This window comes from Miscanthus floridulus, chromosome 6 (assembly GCF_019320115.1).
Source record: "Miscanthus floridulus cultivar M001 chromosome 6, ASM1932011v1, whole genome shotgun sequence".
In the NCBI taxonomy this organism is placed as follows: Eukaryota; Viridiplantae; Streptophyta; class Magnoliopsida; order Poales; family Poaceae; genus Miscanthus; species Miscanthus floridulus.
The window spans coordinates 145,897,084-145,913,583 of NC_089585.1; the positions used below are offsets into that span (position 1 = coordinate 145,897,084).

Below are 16,500 nucleotides of genomic sequence, written 5' to 3' on the forward strand. Positions count from 1 at the left end.
TATAGAACTGCAGTGGTTGCTTGCTGCAGCATCAGCTTCTCCTGTGGTAAGCTCTGCCGAGCAGGCCCTTTGTTTTTTTAGCTGGCCTCCAAACTCTCTTCACGTGGGTGAGTTCAATCCGAAGGCCAGCTGGACAAACCGACTAGCCGAGAGGTCTAGAACTCTCACAGGCAATCTCGGATCGGGGCAGAGACCGAGCCCAGCTGCCAGGTGCGAGTGTGACCCGTGCCCCCCCTGCAGATGTGGCGCGTATCGATCGTACGACGACGCCCACCGCCCACGCAGCGTGAACTGCATCGAACCACCGTGTTCGCCTCCTCTGCATCTGAAAGCGAAAGCCCCGGCAATGGCAGCGCTTTCCTGTAACGAAAGAACATCATCGCCAAATCGCCATCGAAAGACAGGCTCCTTTGTTTCTGCTACTGGAGTGGGCGAAGAAACCGCCACAATGCCACATCGCAAAGATTTTACAGTGATGTGCAAATTGAAAGAAACAACACGTCCCCGGCTGTGCCCGAACGCCTCTCCAAGACTCCAACTCCTAGTCCAATGGCGGGTGTCGGCACGGGCGCCGCGTTGGATGATCAGACAGCTTCGTTTCCGACGGCGTTGTCTGGTTTGGTGGCTACCGCGGCGGCGAGAAGCGTGTCCCGGCACAGAGGACAGCTTGCCCGCGCCCGTAGCCACGCGTCCACGCATTCCGGGTGGAAGCCGTGCCCGCACCGCGGCAGCGCCTTCACCTTGTCGCCCTCCTGGAACTCGCCGAGGCAGATGGAGCAGCACTGCTGCTGTGCCGCGTCGTCGTCCGCCGCACCCGCACCCGCACCGGCGCCGGCGCCGGCGCCAGGCCGGTACAGCGTCACGGCCAGGCCCGCGATCGCGGCATCGTCGAGGCCCGCCACTGGGAAACAGGCGGTGGCGGCGGCCAGCGGCGCCGTCGCCGCGATGAGGCGGCCGTTGTAGCGGTGGCACGTCCATCGGAGGTAGAGGCAGACGGCGACGAAGCAGACGAGGACGCCGAAGAGCGCCACGAGGACCGGCACGCCGCGGCCGCGCACGGTGAAGTTGCCGTCGTCCACGTCGCCGTAGCGCCACCGAAGCGCCTCCTGCGCTGCCATTCGCGGCTCTCGCTATCGCTAGCTCCCGGATTCTGGAACTTGTTCACAGTACAGCCTTCAGTTTTTTTCTTCCCTCGCCGCTCTTGATTCTTCTTGAACGGAGTACTACGTAAACAAAAAGGGTGGGCGCGTGTCGCGTCGGCATCTCGCCGTCTCTCGTGGCTTCCGTGGGCTGGGCGGCCTCTGGCCCCCAGCGCGCGCTTCAAATGAGCGGCCTGGGCGGCGTCCGCGACCGAGGCGTTCCTAAAGTTTTTGGCACCCGATTTGCAGCGCCCGTTCGCTGTAAATTCGTCTCGTTGTAAAGGTTTGACGAACGCTGCTGGACCATGAAACGTGCTAATGACTGCTCGAGTGGGACACAAAAGGATAAAAAGCGATAAAAGGTTCTATGCAAGTTACGGGTCTTGTCGACCAGTTGCACTTAGCTCGCCAGAGTCCAGATGCAGCAGCAAATGCGTGGGATTTGCGGGTCACTCTGTAATTTCTGGAAGCATCAGACTATTCTTCTTCAGCCTTTTTTATTGGAAATGGGTGGCCTTGTTAGGTTGCGTGAATCAAATGATTCATACTGAAACTTGGCCGTTGGCACCATGGAAGGTCAGAAATTGCTAGCCATCCAAGGAACCATTTATGAAAGAGCACTTCGCTCGAACTTTACTGTATCTTTCTACTCCGATCCTTATCTGGGAAAAATGCATCGGGTTTTTACCTTCGACAGTTCTTTCACGTTTTTTTCCTGCTTGAGGCTGGGAAGTGTGAGAATGGTCTGGTGCAGCGTAACTAGTTCCTTGGTGAAGTACTGACGGCAACAGCTACACTAGTGCCAATGCAAGAGAGAACGATGTGTTTTTGTTTTTGTCCCGTTTGCTTCGCTGAAAAAACAAACCAAAACACAGTTCCGGCTGAAAAAACAATAATAAGAGAAGCGAACATGGTTTTGGTTTTGTTTTTTTTTCGTAAAAAAGAGAGAACGATGTGTCTATAAATAAAAAACACACACGGAGAGAGAACGACGTGGTGCCTAGAGGTACATGACAGACTGATCGATCACAGCCACACACCCAGTTTGTTGCTATATATAGGGTAATAGACGCAGAAAAGGAGGAACGCAACAACTTTTTTTTCTGAAATACTTAGAATATATGTATATTAAAACCATAGAGAGCACAGAATATCAATACCATGAACAACCCACAAAATTAAATCTATATACGTGTTTGCGGGCTAACCCATTTGTATCCAACCTACAAGGGAGTGGAAGCTCGGGCATGCGTATCAAGTGCAAACCGTGGAAGGCGCCACGTCGATTGCCACTCATCGTCGACTGAAGTTGATGACATCAGGATGGAAGGGTTTGTTTGGTTATGCTTATAGGGTTTGGGCCGCGTTTAGTTGAGCCCAAACTTGGCGTCGCCTGAATTCTGTAGGGACTGTAGCGCACTGTAGCATTTCGTTTGTATTTGGTAATAATTGTCCAATCGTTGATTAATTAGGCTCAAAACGTTCGTCTCGCAAAGTACAATCAAACTGTGCAATTAATTTTTGATTTCGTCAACATTTAGTACTCCATGCATGTACCGTAAGTTTGATGTGACGGGAAATCTTCTTTTTACATAGTGCCAAGTTTGGATTCTGGGTGAACTAAACATGGCCTTGATTTGGGCTGTACCAGCATGTATGAATGAATTGTCATTGCCGGTGACAAAAAGATGTTGAAGAAGATCTCATTGGCGAGTATTATTTTCAATGAATTGGTTGTTGCCTGAAGATGGAGGCCGAAAGCTTGGAAGCAGCATGGGGGCCTTGACACTCAGTAACGATGATGCACTCCATGCCAGGACACAAAGAGGCACGAAGACGGGTGGTGGTGGAGGCAATGAAGAAGATCGAGTTGTTCGGCTGATGGTTTTTACGGCTGATAAGCCGGCTGATGTTGTTTTGTTGTGAGAGAAAAACACAGCACCATGACTGATAAGTTCAAGCGAACAGGGCGGATGGCCAATATTTGTTTGGGATCCTCTATTGGTTCGCCTACCCACGGGGAGAAGATAAGGACGCGGAAAAAAGAGAAGAATAGGACTATGATTGTTGGGCCATAGCTTACAGGTAGGATACACCTTTGATAGTAGTTGGTGGTATTAAAAAAATGAGATTATCATGTCCCTTAAATTCTTTCAACCAAATAAAAAACACGTTTCCTATAGCCCAGATGCCTGAAATCAAGGACCAAGAGAGATCAAGAGAGGAAGAGAAAGAACATGTATAGTGCTGGTTTCCTAGATGGTTAGATTAAGATCTAATGGATAGTGTTCATTGTCTGAAAAAAACTTAAATTTCAGGCACCTGAGAAATAGCATACCCCAATAAAAAATTGGAATTAACCTATACTCTCAACCAAACACATAAATGAGACAATCTTGTTCCCAAAATCAGGGACACGACCATCCTGGCATTTGCATAACCTGATACTGATTCAACAGGCCTCTACTAGTTGAATAACCAAGAGGTATCCCCGGCTTAATTTTGTCGTCTCACCCAACCCAACCTCAGTCCTCTCACGACCATCCACCCAGGCCACTCCGGCCAGCCCCGGACGGCCGGCCCCCTGCGGCACGGCTGGGCAACCGGCCGTGCGCTGCCAAGGAAACTGCACACACCACGGAGCTGGCTCTCTCTCTGGGCACTGCAGCTAGATGAAGGTGGTCTCGTCGACCGAGACACGCAGAGAGACATGCAGTATCTGATAGAATGCCTAGCTAGTGTATGTGTCTTTGCCTATGCATATTTTAACGCCCTCAAACTTGCACGTCTGCGGCTACATAACAAAGGGCCGGTTCTGCCAAAAATCTCTCTCCCTCTGATCACGATTCACACGGCCACACGCACACGGGTGGATGGACGTCGCCGTCCTCATCAATCAGACGAAGCCTTTATTCTCGCACAGTCCAAGCACTGCACGCGGATGCGGCCTGCAGGGATCACCTAGGGCGTTCACTCGGGCACCGTGCATACACTTCTACCAAGCCCCTCCGGTAGGAAAAAAAAAACCACGTGTTCTAAAAAAAATCATCCTACGGCCACACGTTGTGCGGTTCCTCCGATAGCTCAAACGTGGTGTGACTCGTCAGAATACTCTAAAAATAGGCAACTGAAAACTCCTACTCGTGGCCGTAGGATGGATTTTCTAGGACACATGGCTTTCATTAAGTGAGCCTCACAGAAGCGTTGTAGAGAGGCTGCACCCTATTTTTTTCCCTCCGGCCGGCCGACGAGCTTATTAGGGCATCTTCAACGACAAAAGATCTAAGAAAACCTCTTCAATTGTATTAACTGTTAACACGTACTTAGCTCATAATATGAATAGTCCCGTGATAATCTCATATGATCTTAGAGTCTATGTATAAGACTAGTTTCTCTCTCTCTTTTATGGAAATATAAAATAATATACTTATAGTTTGTTCATAAGTCACAATTAGCCTTGCTCTTAGCATTGCTGAAACTCGACATGCTTAAATATGATTAAAAGTACCACCAATAGGAAGAAAGAAAACAGATATAACTTTTTTTGAAACATGGTACAGATGAAGATTATCACAAACAAGCACACAAACTGACTTCTAAGAACACATTATCAAATCTGAGACTTTAAGGAGACATATCTTGAATTTGACAAAGTCACCATCGATGTCTTGTCATCGTCGGAGGGATCTACCAATAGAAAGATACGCCCCGTTCGGCTTATCCAGAAGCTGCCTTGTTCGGCTTTTTTTAGCCGGAACAGTATTTTTCTCTCACAACAATTCAGCCAAAACAGTGTTTTCAACCAGTTTCAGCCAAAATTCAGCAAGTCGAACGTGGCCATAGTTAGCACAAAATATTAGTAGTCAGATACTCAAACCAAAATAGATAGGTCCTACCAACCCAAGCATATGCACTAAAACATGGAGATACACCCCTTCTTGATACTATTGCATTTAAAATATGAGTCATTTTGGTCTTTCATACCATACTACACAAAGTGACACTTGAATAATATTATTTGTAACGAATCTATTGTCTTATAGAAAATTTTGTCAATTATTAAAAGATTTTATAGGTCAACTAGTATCGGCCAATCTTATGTTGTCCACATAGATATTTATATGGACTTATATTTGTAACCGTCAAAATATATGGGAACTTTAAGCACCCTTCCTAAAGAGCTGAAAAAGCTAGTGACCTGTTACAACTTTTTTTTTCTTTTTAACAGGCTGAGCTAGCATGTTAACTCGTTAGGTTAATGAGCCAGTTTGGGATCTAAACAAACCAAGCACTTCATGGTCCAACATTATAAACAAGAGACAATTAGACTTATGTTATGATGTATGCATGTGATTGAAGTATAGAACTAATGTATAGTACACATTATACTTATTTTCTTGGCTTGATGTTTGCGAGTTAGTAACTGTTGATTGATATATGCTTTTGGTTATAGTAGTTAACGAATTGGCTTGCAATATAGCTAAATGAGCCAAGCTGATCTAGAGCTTTAGCATGTTTCCTTGACGGGCCGGGCAAGGTTTAAACCGCTTTGGTTATACTCCCTCCTTTCCAAATTATAAGTCTAGTCATTCTTGATTTTTACATAGTTTTTATTATGTATTTAGACATAATGTATATCTAGATGTGTAGTAAAGACTATGAACCTAGAAAAGCTAGAACGACTTACAATTTGAAATGGAGGGAGTAGTAGTTAAAAAATATTAGTTTGCCTTAGCCAATAGGAAATTAAACTGTTGTATGCTTTTCAGATAATTTCAATTTTCTTTTCTCATTTTAGCTTGCACTAGCCACTAGGTTCTTATTATTGGCTCATGAGTTGCATATCTACTACTTCCATTAATTACCTATAAAAGTCATCAAATTGAAGGGTAGACATGGTGAATCATTTCATGCTCAACCTTTATTCGAGTGAAAAAATATTAAATAATTCGTATCTAGGATGGGACGAAGTGTGTGTATGATTCTTTTGCACCTACATGGAGATGCAGTGCAGGACTGCAGGCAGTGCTATAAATTTTAATTGTTGAGCAAGCATAGACAATCGGACGTCAGGGCGTCGACGGCGGAGTTCTGTTTTGCAAAACCAAGAGAAGAAAAAAAGGAAATTGGCAATTTGCAAATGATATCTAGTTAGAAGAACGACATATTACTCCCTCTGTCCCAAACTCCAAAAAAATAGAATATAAATCTCGGTTTTTGAGTAATCAGACAATTTTAAGTTTAACTAATAACTAAATGTATAAAAAACTATAGCTTAGTCCAAATCTAGAATTATAATTTTTTTTAGACAGAGAGAGTGATTAATAAGCAAACAATTCGCAGCAACAGTTTTACCATCTAGCTAGATCATCAGATTCTTGATGGATAGGAGAAAACTACAAAACATACATGCGACTACAGTCTATCGTCATCTGCGATCGGCGGAGTAACACAGAAGTACAGAGCCCATATGCAGATGCATCATCATATACTCTAACTCTGAGCAAACTAATCGACTGACAGTCAATTGATCGAGTACTAGCTAAACTTTGCTAATTAGACGTACTAGTACGTGTCTAGCAGACACGGACACACACGGGATGCTAATTAATGCTACCTTAAGAAACTACCACTACTACTATACTTCTAGTAAGAGCCGGGCAGACCAGTCTCCCCGTCGTCGAGGTCGCACACAGAGTAGCATGCGTCTGCAGGCTCCTCGACGAAGATGCAAGAAGCAGGCAACGGTGGCAGCTCGTGCCCACCACTCAGCTGATGCCTGGGATCGAGCCCGTATGGCTGATGAGCAGCAGCAGCAACACCATAGCTCAAAGCTTCCTCCGACGGCACCTGGAGCTGCATCATCTCATCGCATGCGCCGGTACGGCCATGTGACGCGAGTGTCACCTCGTCGTCACCAGCAGCCACCGCCACCGCGGAGTAGGCGGCGGCGATCTCAGCATGGTACCCTTCCTCGTGCTGCATCAGCGCGGCCTGGTGCAGGCTGATCTGCGCCTTGAGGAACTTGACGTAGTGGATGGCCTGCTCGAGCATGGACACCGTGTCCATCTTGCTGCCGCCGGGGACGAGGCTGCGGAGCACGCGGAAGCGGTCGCTGATGCGGTTCCGCCGCTCGCGCGCCGCCACGCTCTGCGGGTCCGTGGAGAGCTTGGCGCCAGGACGACGCCGCACGCCGCCGCCGCCGCGCACCCTGCTGTCGCTGAGGGCGCCGGCCACCGCCACCGGGTGGTGGAGGTACGGCTGCGGGTGGATGATGGGGAAGCCGCGTGGGTCATACATGGTCTGGTAGTGATATGGATCCATCGCTAGGACGACGCGCGGACGCCTAGGTGCAACTACTACACTGTGCTGTGCTGTTGGCTTTGCTGGTTTCAGCCCTAGAGCTATGGCTTTGGGAGGAGCCCATGGCGGCTATATATACTCAGCATATGGCATTGCATGGAAGTGTATAAGCAGTTAAGCACATGCAGAGTACAACCTGAAATTGCGTCTTCGCTGTATCAGATTGGTGAAATGCATGGGATATTCCACTCTGCGGGCTCTTCAAAAAGCAGTAAAAATATTAGGCAAGCACAAAGCTAATAATTGTAAAAATATGTAAAACTGCAAATGGCCATTTCGACAAATAGTAGAAAATGCACAGCCATTGGAACAAAGAGATCAAATACTAACACAGTAAGATGCGATAAATAAAATTTTCAATAAGGCCAGACGATCATATCTTAATTACTAATTACGGTGATCACTCTTGTTATAATAGCTTAGCTTAAAAGGAGATTAAATAGTGGCCACCAAAAAGTCGTCAATTATCATTTCGAAAGTTCAAAAAAAGCATGCATTAGAAGAAAGAATCAAGGAACGAACTGATTTTGATATGAAATAAAAGGACGGAGATTACTCCAACCAAGAAAGAAATTGGATTCTTTGGGTATCGCTTGGGCCGACTTCATCAATATGGCCATCTCTCTAATAAATAAAGGAGTTAATAATCTTTTGAAAACTCCTAACCACGGAGCTATTTATTCAAAGAAAGAAATGTGCTAGCTAATTACCGCGATGTGCCAGAAAAATCAAGCGCTCGTCCTCTCGTCCAATTGAAAATGAACGGTCCAAGAGTTGTGTCTTCTTCATTCTTTCCACTGATTCTTTTTTGCTACCAAACTACATCTCTCTCTCTCTCTCTCTCTCTCTCTCTCTCTCTCTCTCCTTTGTTGCACACGGTCGTCCTCCAACGCCCAGCCTGTACACCAGGCTCTGGTGGTTTTTTTTCTGAAGCCACCACTGCTAACCCGGCCAAGCAGATCACTTGTTTTTGAGCTCCCTCCGCCGCCTAGGCTCCAGGCAAATTATGGCCGGTGACATCCCTGTTGTTTTTCTGTGGATCGACTAGGGTAGATCTAGGCGGTTTACTGTTGAACATGATGAACTAGAACAAGCAGAGAGTGGGAGATAGAGTAGAGGTGCTGGTGTTGAACCTGAGCCTTCGGCCGAAGTCGCGGCTGAGCTGGCCATCGCTGGTTCGTTGATGGAGGCAGCACACGGGCAGCGACGGGTGGAGTAGAGGTTGCACGGACGTCGATGCAGTGCAGACGGATGGCGTAGCAGTGACGACGGCGAGAGTCAGCGGAGCTTCCCGTCGCTGGCTGCGCGCCCTCTTAGATCGGTCTAGGGTTTGTCGGTGGGGTTTGCGGCTCACGGCGAACCTCGTGCTTTGAACCGCCGGCCCCCCACCTCTTTATATAGCGTAGTGCGACGGGGGCCCACCAACCATGTAGGGTTGGGCGCCCCCGATCAGGGCACGTGACCAAGGCCCAATAGGCCGTTGGGCTTATTGGTTGGGAGATCAATCTAACATTCTCCCCCTTGATCTCACTATTACTTTTATCTTTAAACTTTAAACTTCAATCCTTTTATCCTTACTCATTTCTTCACAGATGATGCATAGAGCATGTCTCATCGTCACGGTCAATCGCCGATAGATTTAACAGCTACAATGCACGTCTCTGATCTGAAATAGTTACTTTAACTTTTGGGCCCTTTATAGTCCAGGAATCATAGGCTTTCCCTTAAACCCATACCGGCTACATGTTCTCTGAACACGTTGGGTGGTAAGCCTTTTGTAAGCGGATCCGCGAGCATCTTTTCGGTACTTATATGCTCAAGACTTATCATTTGATCCCGGACTTTATCCTTCACAACATAATACTTTATGTCAATGTGTTTGGCAGCACCACTTGACCTATTTATGTGAGCATACTATACTGCTGGATTATTATCGCAGTATAACTTCAGTGGTCTATTGATGTCGTCAACCACCTTTAAACCGGGTATGAACTTCTTTAGCCAGTTCACCTGCCCCGTTGCCTCATAACACGCTACAAACTCGGCATACATTGTGGACGATGTAGTGACGGTTTGCTTTGAGCTTTTCCATGAAATAGCTCCCCCTGCGAGAGTGAACACATATCCAGACGTGGATTTTCTATTATCTCCCGCATAATCAGAATCTGAATATCCCACTATATGGAGTGAATCAGATCTTCTATACGTCATCATGAGGCTTTTCGTTCCTTGCAAATAACGCAAGACTTTCTTTACCAATTTCCAGTGTTCTATTCCAGGATTGCTCTGGAATCTGCCAAGTAACCCGGTAACAAATGCCAAGTCAGGGCGCGTACACACTTGAGCATATTGCAAGCTTCCGACAGCTGAAGCATATGGAACCACTTTCATTTGATCGATCTCATATTGGTTCCTGGGGCATTGAAAATCCCCATATCTGTCGCCCTTGACTATAGGAGCAGGTGAGGGACTACATTTGTGCATACTGAATTTCTTTAAGACTTTTTCTATGTATGCCTTTTGTGACAGTCCTAATACCCCTTTACTTCTATCTCGGTGATTCTCGATCCCTAGAACGAACGAAGCTTCACCAAGATCTTTCATATCAAATTTTGAGGACAAAAACTTCTTTGTCTCCAGTAGTAGACTGACATCACTACTAGCAAGTAAGATATCATCCACATACAGGATAAGGAAGATAAACTTTCCATTCTTAAACTTTGCGTAGACACAATTGTCCTCAACATTATCTTTAAACCCAAAATTCTTTATTGTCTGATCAAACTTCAAGTACCACTGTCTTGAAGCTTGTTTTAATCCATAAATAGATTTCTTTAGACGGCATCCCAAACGTTCTTTTCCTTCCATGACAAAACCTTTCGGTTGTGCCATGTAAACATTTTCCTCTAAGTCTCCGTTGAGAAATGTCGTCTTTACATCCATCTGATGTAATTCCAAATCGTAATGTGCCACTAATGCCATTATGATTCTGAAGGAATCCTTACACGAGACTGGAGAAAAAGTCTCATTGTAATCAATCCCTTCTCTTTGTGTAAAGCCTTTTGCCACAAGTTGGGCTTTATATCTTTCTATATTCCCTTGAGGGTCAAGTTTTGTTTTGTAGACCCATTTACAGCCTACTGTTTTGGCTCCTTTAGGAATTATCTCCAAATCCCAAACTTTATTTGCATTCATCGATCTCATCTCATCTTCCATGGCCTCAAGCCACTTTGATGAATGATCACTTTTCATGGCTTCTTCAAATGAGGTGGGATCATCCTCCATTTGAAATTCTTCAGTGCTGTACACCTCATAATCAGCAGGAATAGCTGATTTTCTAACACTTTGAGACCTTCTAGGAGCCTCTTCAATTGGCACATTTTCTGTTTGAGGCTGTTGTTGCTCCCCCTCATGTGTGGCAATAGGTTCTATAGGATCCTGAGGCACAGGGTCCTCATCATCATTCATTATTGCCACAGGCGGGATAACAATAGGTGCTGGCACCACAGTGTCTTGTACTGTCGGTGTAGCAACAGCAGGTAGTGAGAAAAATGGCTCATGAATGATCGGAGTGGGTGCATACACCCACTTCTCTTCAAGGTCAATTTCTCGAGCTACCATGCTCTCCCTAATCATTTCATCTTCTAGGAAGACAGCGTGTCTCGTTTCCACAAACTTTGTATGTCTGTTAGGACAGTAGAAACGAAAACCTTTTGACTTTTCTGGGTAGCCAATGAAATGGCAACTCACTGTTTTGGGATCTAGCTTCCCAATATTTGGGTTAAAAACTTTAGCCTCAGTAGGGCTCCCCCACACACGCAAATGGTTAAGTGAGGGTACTCTTCCTGTCCACAACTCATACGGTGTTTTGGGCACCGACTTACTTGGTACTCTATTGAGAATATGAATGGCGGTTTTTAACGCCTCCATCCACAGACTCATGGGTAAAGTGGAGTAACTTATCATACTACGCACCAAAATCCATCAGGGTACGGTTACGCCTTTCAGCTACTCCATTCTGCTGAGGTTCGCCCGATGTTGAATACTGGGCGACTATACCATTCTCCTGTAAGAACCTTGCAAAAGGTCCAGGAACTTGTCCATATGGGGTATGCCGACCGTAGTACTCTCCCCCACGGTCAGACCTGACTATCTTAATCTTTAAATCATGCTAATTTTCAACTTCTGCTTTAAATATTTTGAATTTATCCAACGCTTCTGTTCTTTCTTTAATTGGATAAATGTAGCCAAACCGAGAGTAATCGTCTGTGAATGTTATGAATGAATCATAACCATCCACACTTTTCATAGGAAAAGGACCACATATGTCTGTGTGAATAATCTGTAAAATTCCTGCGCTTCGTTTGGCATCTTTCTTAATTTTCTTTACATACTTTCCTTTTATGCAATCTCTACATTGTTCTAAATCTAAGAGCTCTAATGGAGGAAGAATATTATTCTTAATTAGTCTTTCTATTCTCTCCCTCGAAATATGGCCTAAACGATAGGGCCATAATTTCGACAACGCATCGTGAGCTCTCTTTCGTTTTCTGTTTCCATTGTTCGATGAGGATATATTTTCATTCACATCACATACGGAATTCACATTTTCATGAAGTGATAACAAATAAAGCTCGTCTTATCGGAAGGCAAGACCAACACATTTATTATTAAACAATATCTGACATTTGCCATTTCCAAAATGGCAATCATAACTATCATGGTCCAACTTTGATACACTAATCAGGTTTCTTTGCAAAGAAGGTACATAAAGAACATCTCTAAGAAAAAGTATGAAGCCATCTGGAAGCTCTAGAGGAAGATCTCCAACGGTCTCAACATCTGCTTGTACTCCATTTGTGACTTTAATGAAACTTTCGCTTCTTCACAAAGTTCTCATCGAACGGAATCCCTGTAATGAATTAGCAACATGAATAGTTGCACCTGAATCAATCCACCAAGTAAAATTTGAAAACTTTACATACAAGGATTCATTTACGAACGTAATAATGTTCTCACCTTTATTTTTCATTATCATCTTTAGGAAATCAGGACAATTCTTCTTATAATGTCCTGTCTTCTTACAGTGGAGACACTGATCTTTAGCCACTGGGAATTGGTTCTTCTGAGACTGTTGCATAGGACCCTTTCCAGATGACTTGGAGGAAGAACTGTTATTATAGTTCTTTTTCTTATCTTTTAGGTAGTTGATAGAACCACCTTGTGAAACTTTTATTCTTTCCTCCTCCTGCACACACATGGCTATGAGCTTTTCTAAATCCCATTTTTCTGGCTGTATGTTGTAATTAACAACAAATGTGTCAAATTCTTTGGGCAAAGAAGCAAAAATCAAATGAATAAGAAACTCATCCTTGAGTGCCAAATCCATTGGTTTGAGCTTAGATGCCAGATTGCTCATTCTCAGTTTGTGCTCTCTAATGCCACTGCCGCCACCAGAGTACCTTTCTGTAACCAGCTACTTGATCAGCTGGGTTGCATATGTCTTTGAAGAGCCAGTGAACTGACTCTTTATTCTATCTAGGTACTCTGTGACCGTGTCACAGTCTAGAATTGAGCCCACAATAGCAGGCTCAATCGTGTTCTTTATCACTGCCAAACACTTCTTGTTGGCAGTGACCCATTTCCTATGCTCAAGGTCATAGGACATTTTTACGGGAGCAAAATCCCGCTCTCTGTTCTGCCATGCAGCATCAGTCTCCCTCACCGGTGCCACAGGCTCTCTAGGACACGGTGTGGTGACAACCCAGTCCACCTCAGCGAGGATAAAAGCCAGGTCTATCTTTTTCTTCCACTCAATATAATTATCACCTTTTAGAGTGGGGATCTCTTTGATACAACTCATCAAGTTGTATCCTCCTGAAAACACAATTCAAATAGTGTGAGAACAGAAATAACAACAATAATTGCATGCCTTAGTTTAACGTTGGTCAAAATTAAAACATACAATTATTTTATACATTAAATCTACATCATCGTTGGGCAGAAATAGAAATAATGCATAACAAAAAACCATAATAACATCAATATTATAATATTGCTATTAATCAACGTTGGCCAGAATAATAACAACATTATAATAACTATAAAAATTATCTATGTTTCAAAATTAAATTCTCCCGTTGGTTCGAATTTAATAATGAAAGCAACAATTTTTAAGTACGCAGCGAAACTTTAATAAATCTTTTAATTCTATTTTCCAGAAACCGTTACTGCACTTTACTATTCTCTGAACAAAATTAACGTTAGATCAAAATTGTATAGATTTCAACATCATAATTCAGTTCGAATTCATCAAATATGAATGAACAGTTTCTAGAAAATAAAAAAGAATTCAATTTCACTGTTCGGCAATTTCGGCCCATAGCAGCGCGACCGGCCCAGCTACCCGCGGCCCAGCCGCGCGCGCCAGCGCCCCCCCGCGCCCAGGCCGCAACCTGGGCCTAGGCCAGGAATTCGGCCTCGTGCCCCTATCCTGCCTGGGCTGCGGCGCTGGCCCGATCATCTCCGTCCGTCCATCCAGATCGAACGGTGGAGCGCGCAGCTCGGGGCATCAAAAACCCCAGCCGGCCGCGCCTCCCTCAACCCTAGCTTCATTTTCATTCGCACATTCTCTCTCTTCGCCTCACTGCTCTCCCCTTCTCTCCTCAGTCAAACACCGAGCGAGCGGCAACGGCGAAGCAGCGAGGTCCCGGCGCCGTCGCCGGCCCTCTCGCAGGCGTGCACGCTCCCCAGCGGGTGAGCGCGCCGCCGTCGAGCGGCCTGGCCGCGGCGCCCCTGTGGCCGGATCCCGGCGAGCGGAGCCCCGACCGGCCTTTCTTTTCCCCACGCGCCGGCGTGACTGCGGTGTCGCGCGACGACAAGGTAGGCCACCCCGTTCCCTTTCTTCCCCTTTCTTTGATTCATTTGTTCGGATTTTGGCCTGATTTGCCGATTAGGGTTAGGGTTAGGGTTGGGATGGCCACTGTTTACTTTTTCCCCGATTTGAAATCGGTTCTTTCTTTTTCTCAGTCAGTCACCGAGCGGTCGCCGGATCCCGGCGTGGTTCTTTTCTTTCTCAGTCAGTCCCCTTCCTAGGTTAGGGTTAGGGTTTGGATGTCGAGACCATGTCTCAATCTGTTCGCACTTTTCCCGTACCCGATTGAGGATTAGGGTTCGATTTCTTTCTTTCCCCGATCCAGATCTACCGCTAGAAAAAGTCTCTGATACCATTGTTGTTTTCTGTGGATCGACTAGGGTAGATCTAGGCGGTTTACTGTTGAACATGATGAACTAGAACAAGCAGAGAGTGGGAGATAGAGTAGAGGTGCTGGTGTTGAACCTGAGCCTTCGGCCGAAGTCACGGCTGAGCTGGCCATCGCTGGTTCATTGATGGAGGCAGCACACGGGCAGCGACGGGTGGAGTAGAGGTTGCACGGATGTCGATGCAGTGCAGACGGATGGCATAGCAGTGACGACGGCGAGAGTCAGCGGAGCTTCCCATCGCTGGCTGCGCGCCCTCTTAGATCGGTCTAGGGTTTGTCGGTGGGGTTTGCAGTTCACGGCGAACCTCGTGCTTTGAGCCGCCAGCCCCCACCTCTTTATATAGCGCAGTGCGACGGGGGCCCACCAACCATGTAGGGTTGGGTGCCCCCGATCAGGGCGCGTGACCAAGGCCCAATAGGCCGTTGGGCTTATTGGTTGGGAGATCAATCTAACAATCCCTACCCCGCCATCTCTCCCTCTAACACCATGATAGCGTATGATCTCACTCTCGGCAACCCCTGACACTTAATAGCTACCCTAGTGGCACAATTAATTGTTCCTCGTCTAAAAACTACTCCCCCATCCCAAAAATATTTTTTTTCTCCATCACGCAATAAGGTTTGCATGCCTTTATATTAAGATAGAGAAAATGTTTAATATAACACGTCATAGCGGTGCCCTATGAGGTTAAAAGAGTCGTATATGGGCGCTCGGACCCTCCCTAGTGTACTTAAAGTTATGCTGTTACATTGGACACTGATCAACCCAACTTTTGCGATGCCGGCGAGAAGGCTTATGCCCGGGCTGCCGAGCGACGGCGGCGCTGTTGCGCAGACCTATGTCGCCGTTCGGAGGAAACAACTCACGTAGCTCCTACATATTACCGGGGTTGCCGCCATAGATTTCATCGTAATTTTTTTATAAGCCAACACTACTGGATTCAGGCGCTTTGCCGGGTGCCGAATGCACCCGGCAAAGGCTACTTTGCACTCGGCAAAGCCTTTGCCGGGTGCAGCACTCGGCAAAGAGCCTCCGGCAAAAAGTTAGTCGGCAAAGATTTCTTTGCCGGGTGCTTTTTATCGGGCACCCGGCAAAGACTTTGCCGAGTGCAAACCCGGCACCCAGCAAAGAAAAGTGGTCGTTACGGCACCGGCTCCGTCATCCCTTGCTTTGCCGGGTGCCATATCAGAGGCACCCGGCAAAGATTTTTTTAATTTTTTTTTCAAATTTTCTTTGCCGGGTGCCGTGCCGGGGAGGCACCCGGCAAAGATGTTTTTATTTTTTTATATAATTTCTTTGCCGGGTGTCTCACCGAGGGGGCACCCGGCAAAGAGTTTTTTTATTTTTTTTCGTAATTTCTTTGCCGGGTGCCAGGTCATGGGGCACCCGACAAAGATTTTTTTTTTGAAAAAACTTTGCCGTGTGCCCTGGACCTGGCACTCGGCAAAGCTGGGAATTCCTTTCAGAATTCCTAGCTTTGCCGAGTGCCAGGGCCAGGGCACCCGGCAAAGCCTCAAAAATTAAATTTTTTTTATTTTGTTTTTTGATTCTATAATCACAAACACATCATATAAAAGATATATATCACATCTGAAGCATCACAAAGACAATATAGCACATATATATCACATTCATCTCATCACAAACTCAATCCCACACATATATATCACATCACGAATACAATACCTCACATACACGACATCACAAACATAATAGGTCCAATTACCATCGTAAC

The 16,500-nt window shown here is 45.8% G+C and overlaps 1 protein-coding gene and 1 pseudogene across 1 annotated transcript; both read right to left on the reverse strand.

The window, feature by feature from the left end:
- Positions 1-388: 388 nt before the first annotated feature.
- On the reverse strand, positions 389-1,320 carry LOC136460105 (RING-H2 finger protein ATL66-like). Its single transcript, XM_066459939.1, has one exon. It carries the CDS (start codon positions 1,116-1,118, stop codon positions 585-587), a length of 534 nt encoding a protein of 177 aa, XP_066316036.1. The 5' UTR covers positions 1,119-1,320; the 3' UTR covers positions 389-584.
- Positions 1,321-6,785: 5,465 nt separating this feature from the next.
- Positions 6,786-7,595, reverse strand: LOC136460106 (transcription factor LAX PANICLE 1-like; annotated as a pseudogene).
- Between the last annotated feature and the right edge of the window lie 8,905 nt (positions 7,596-16,500).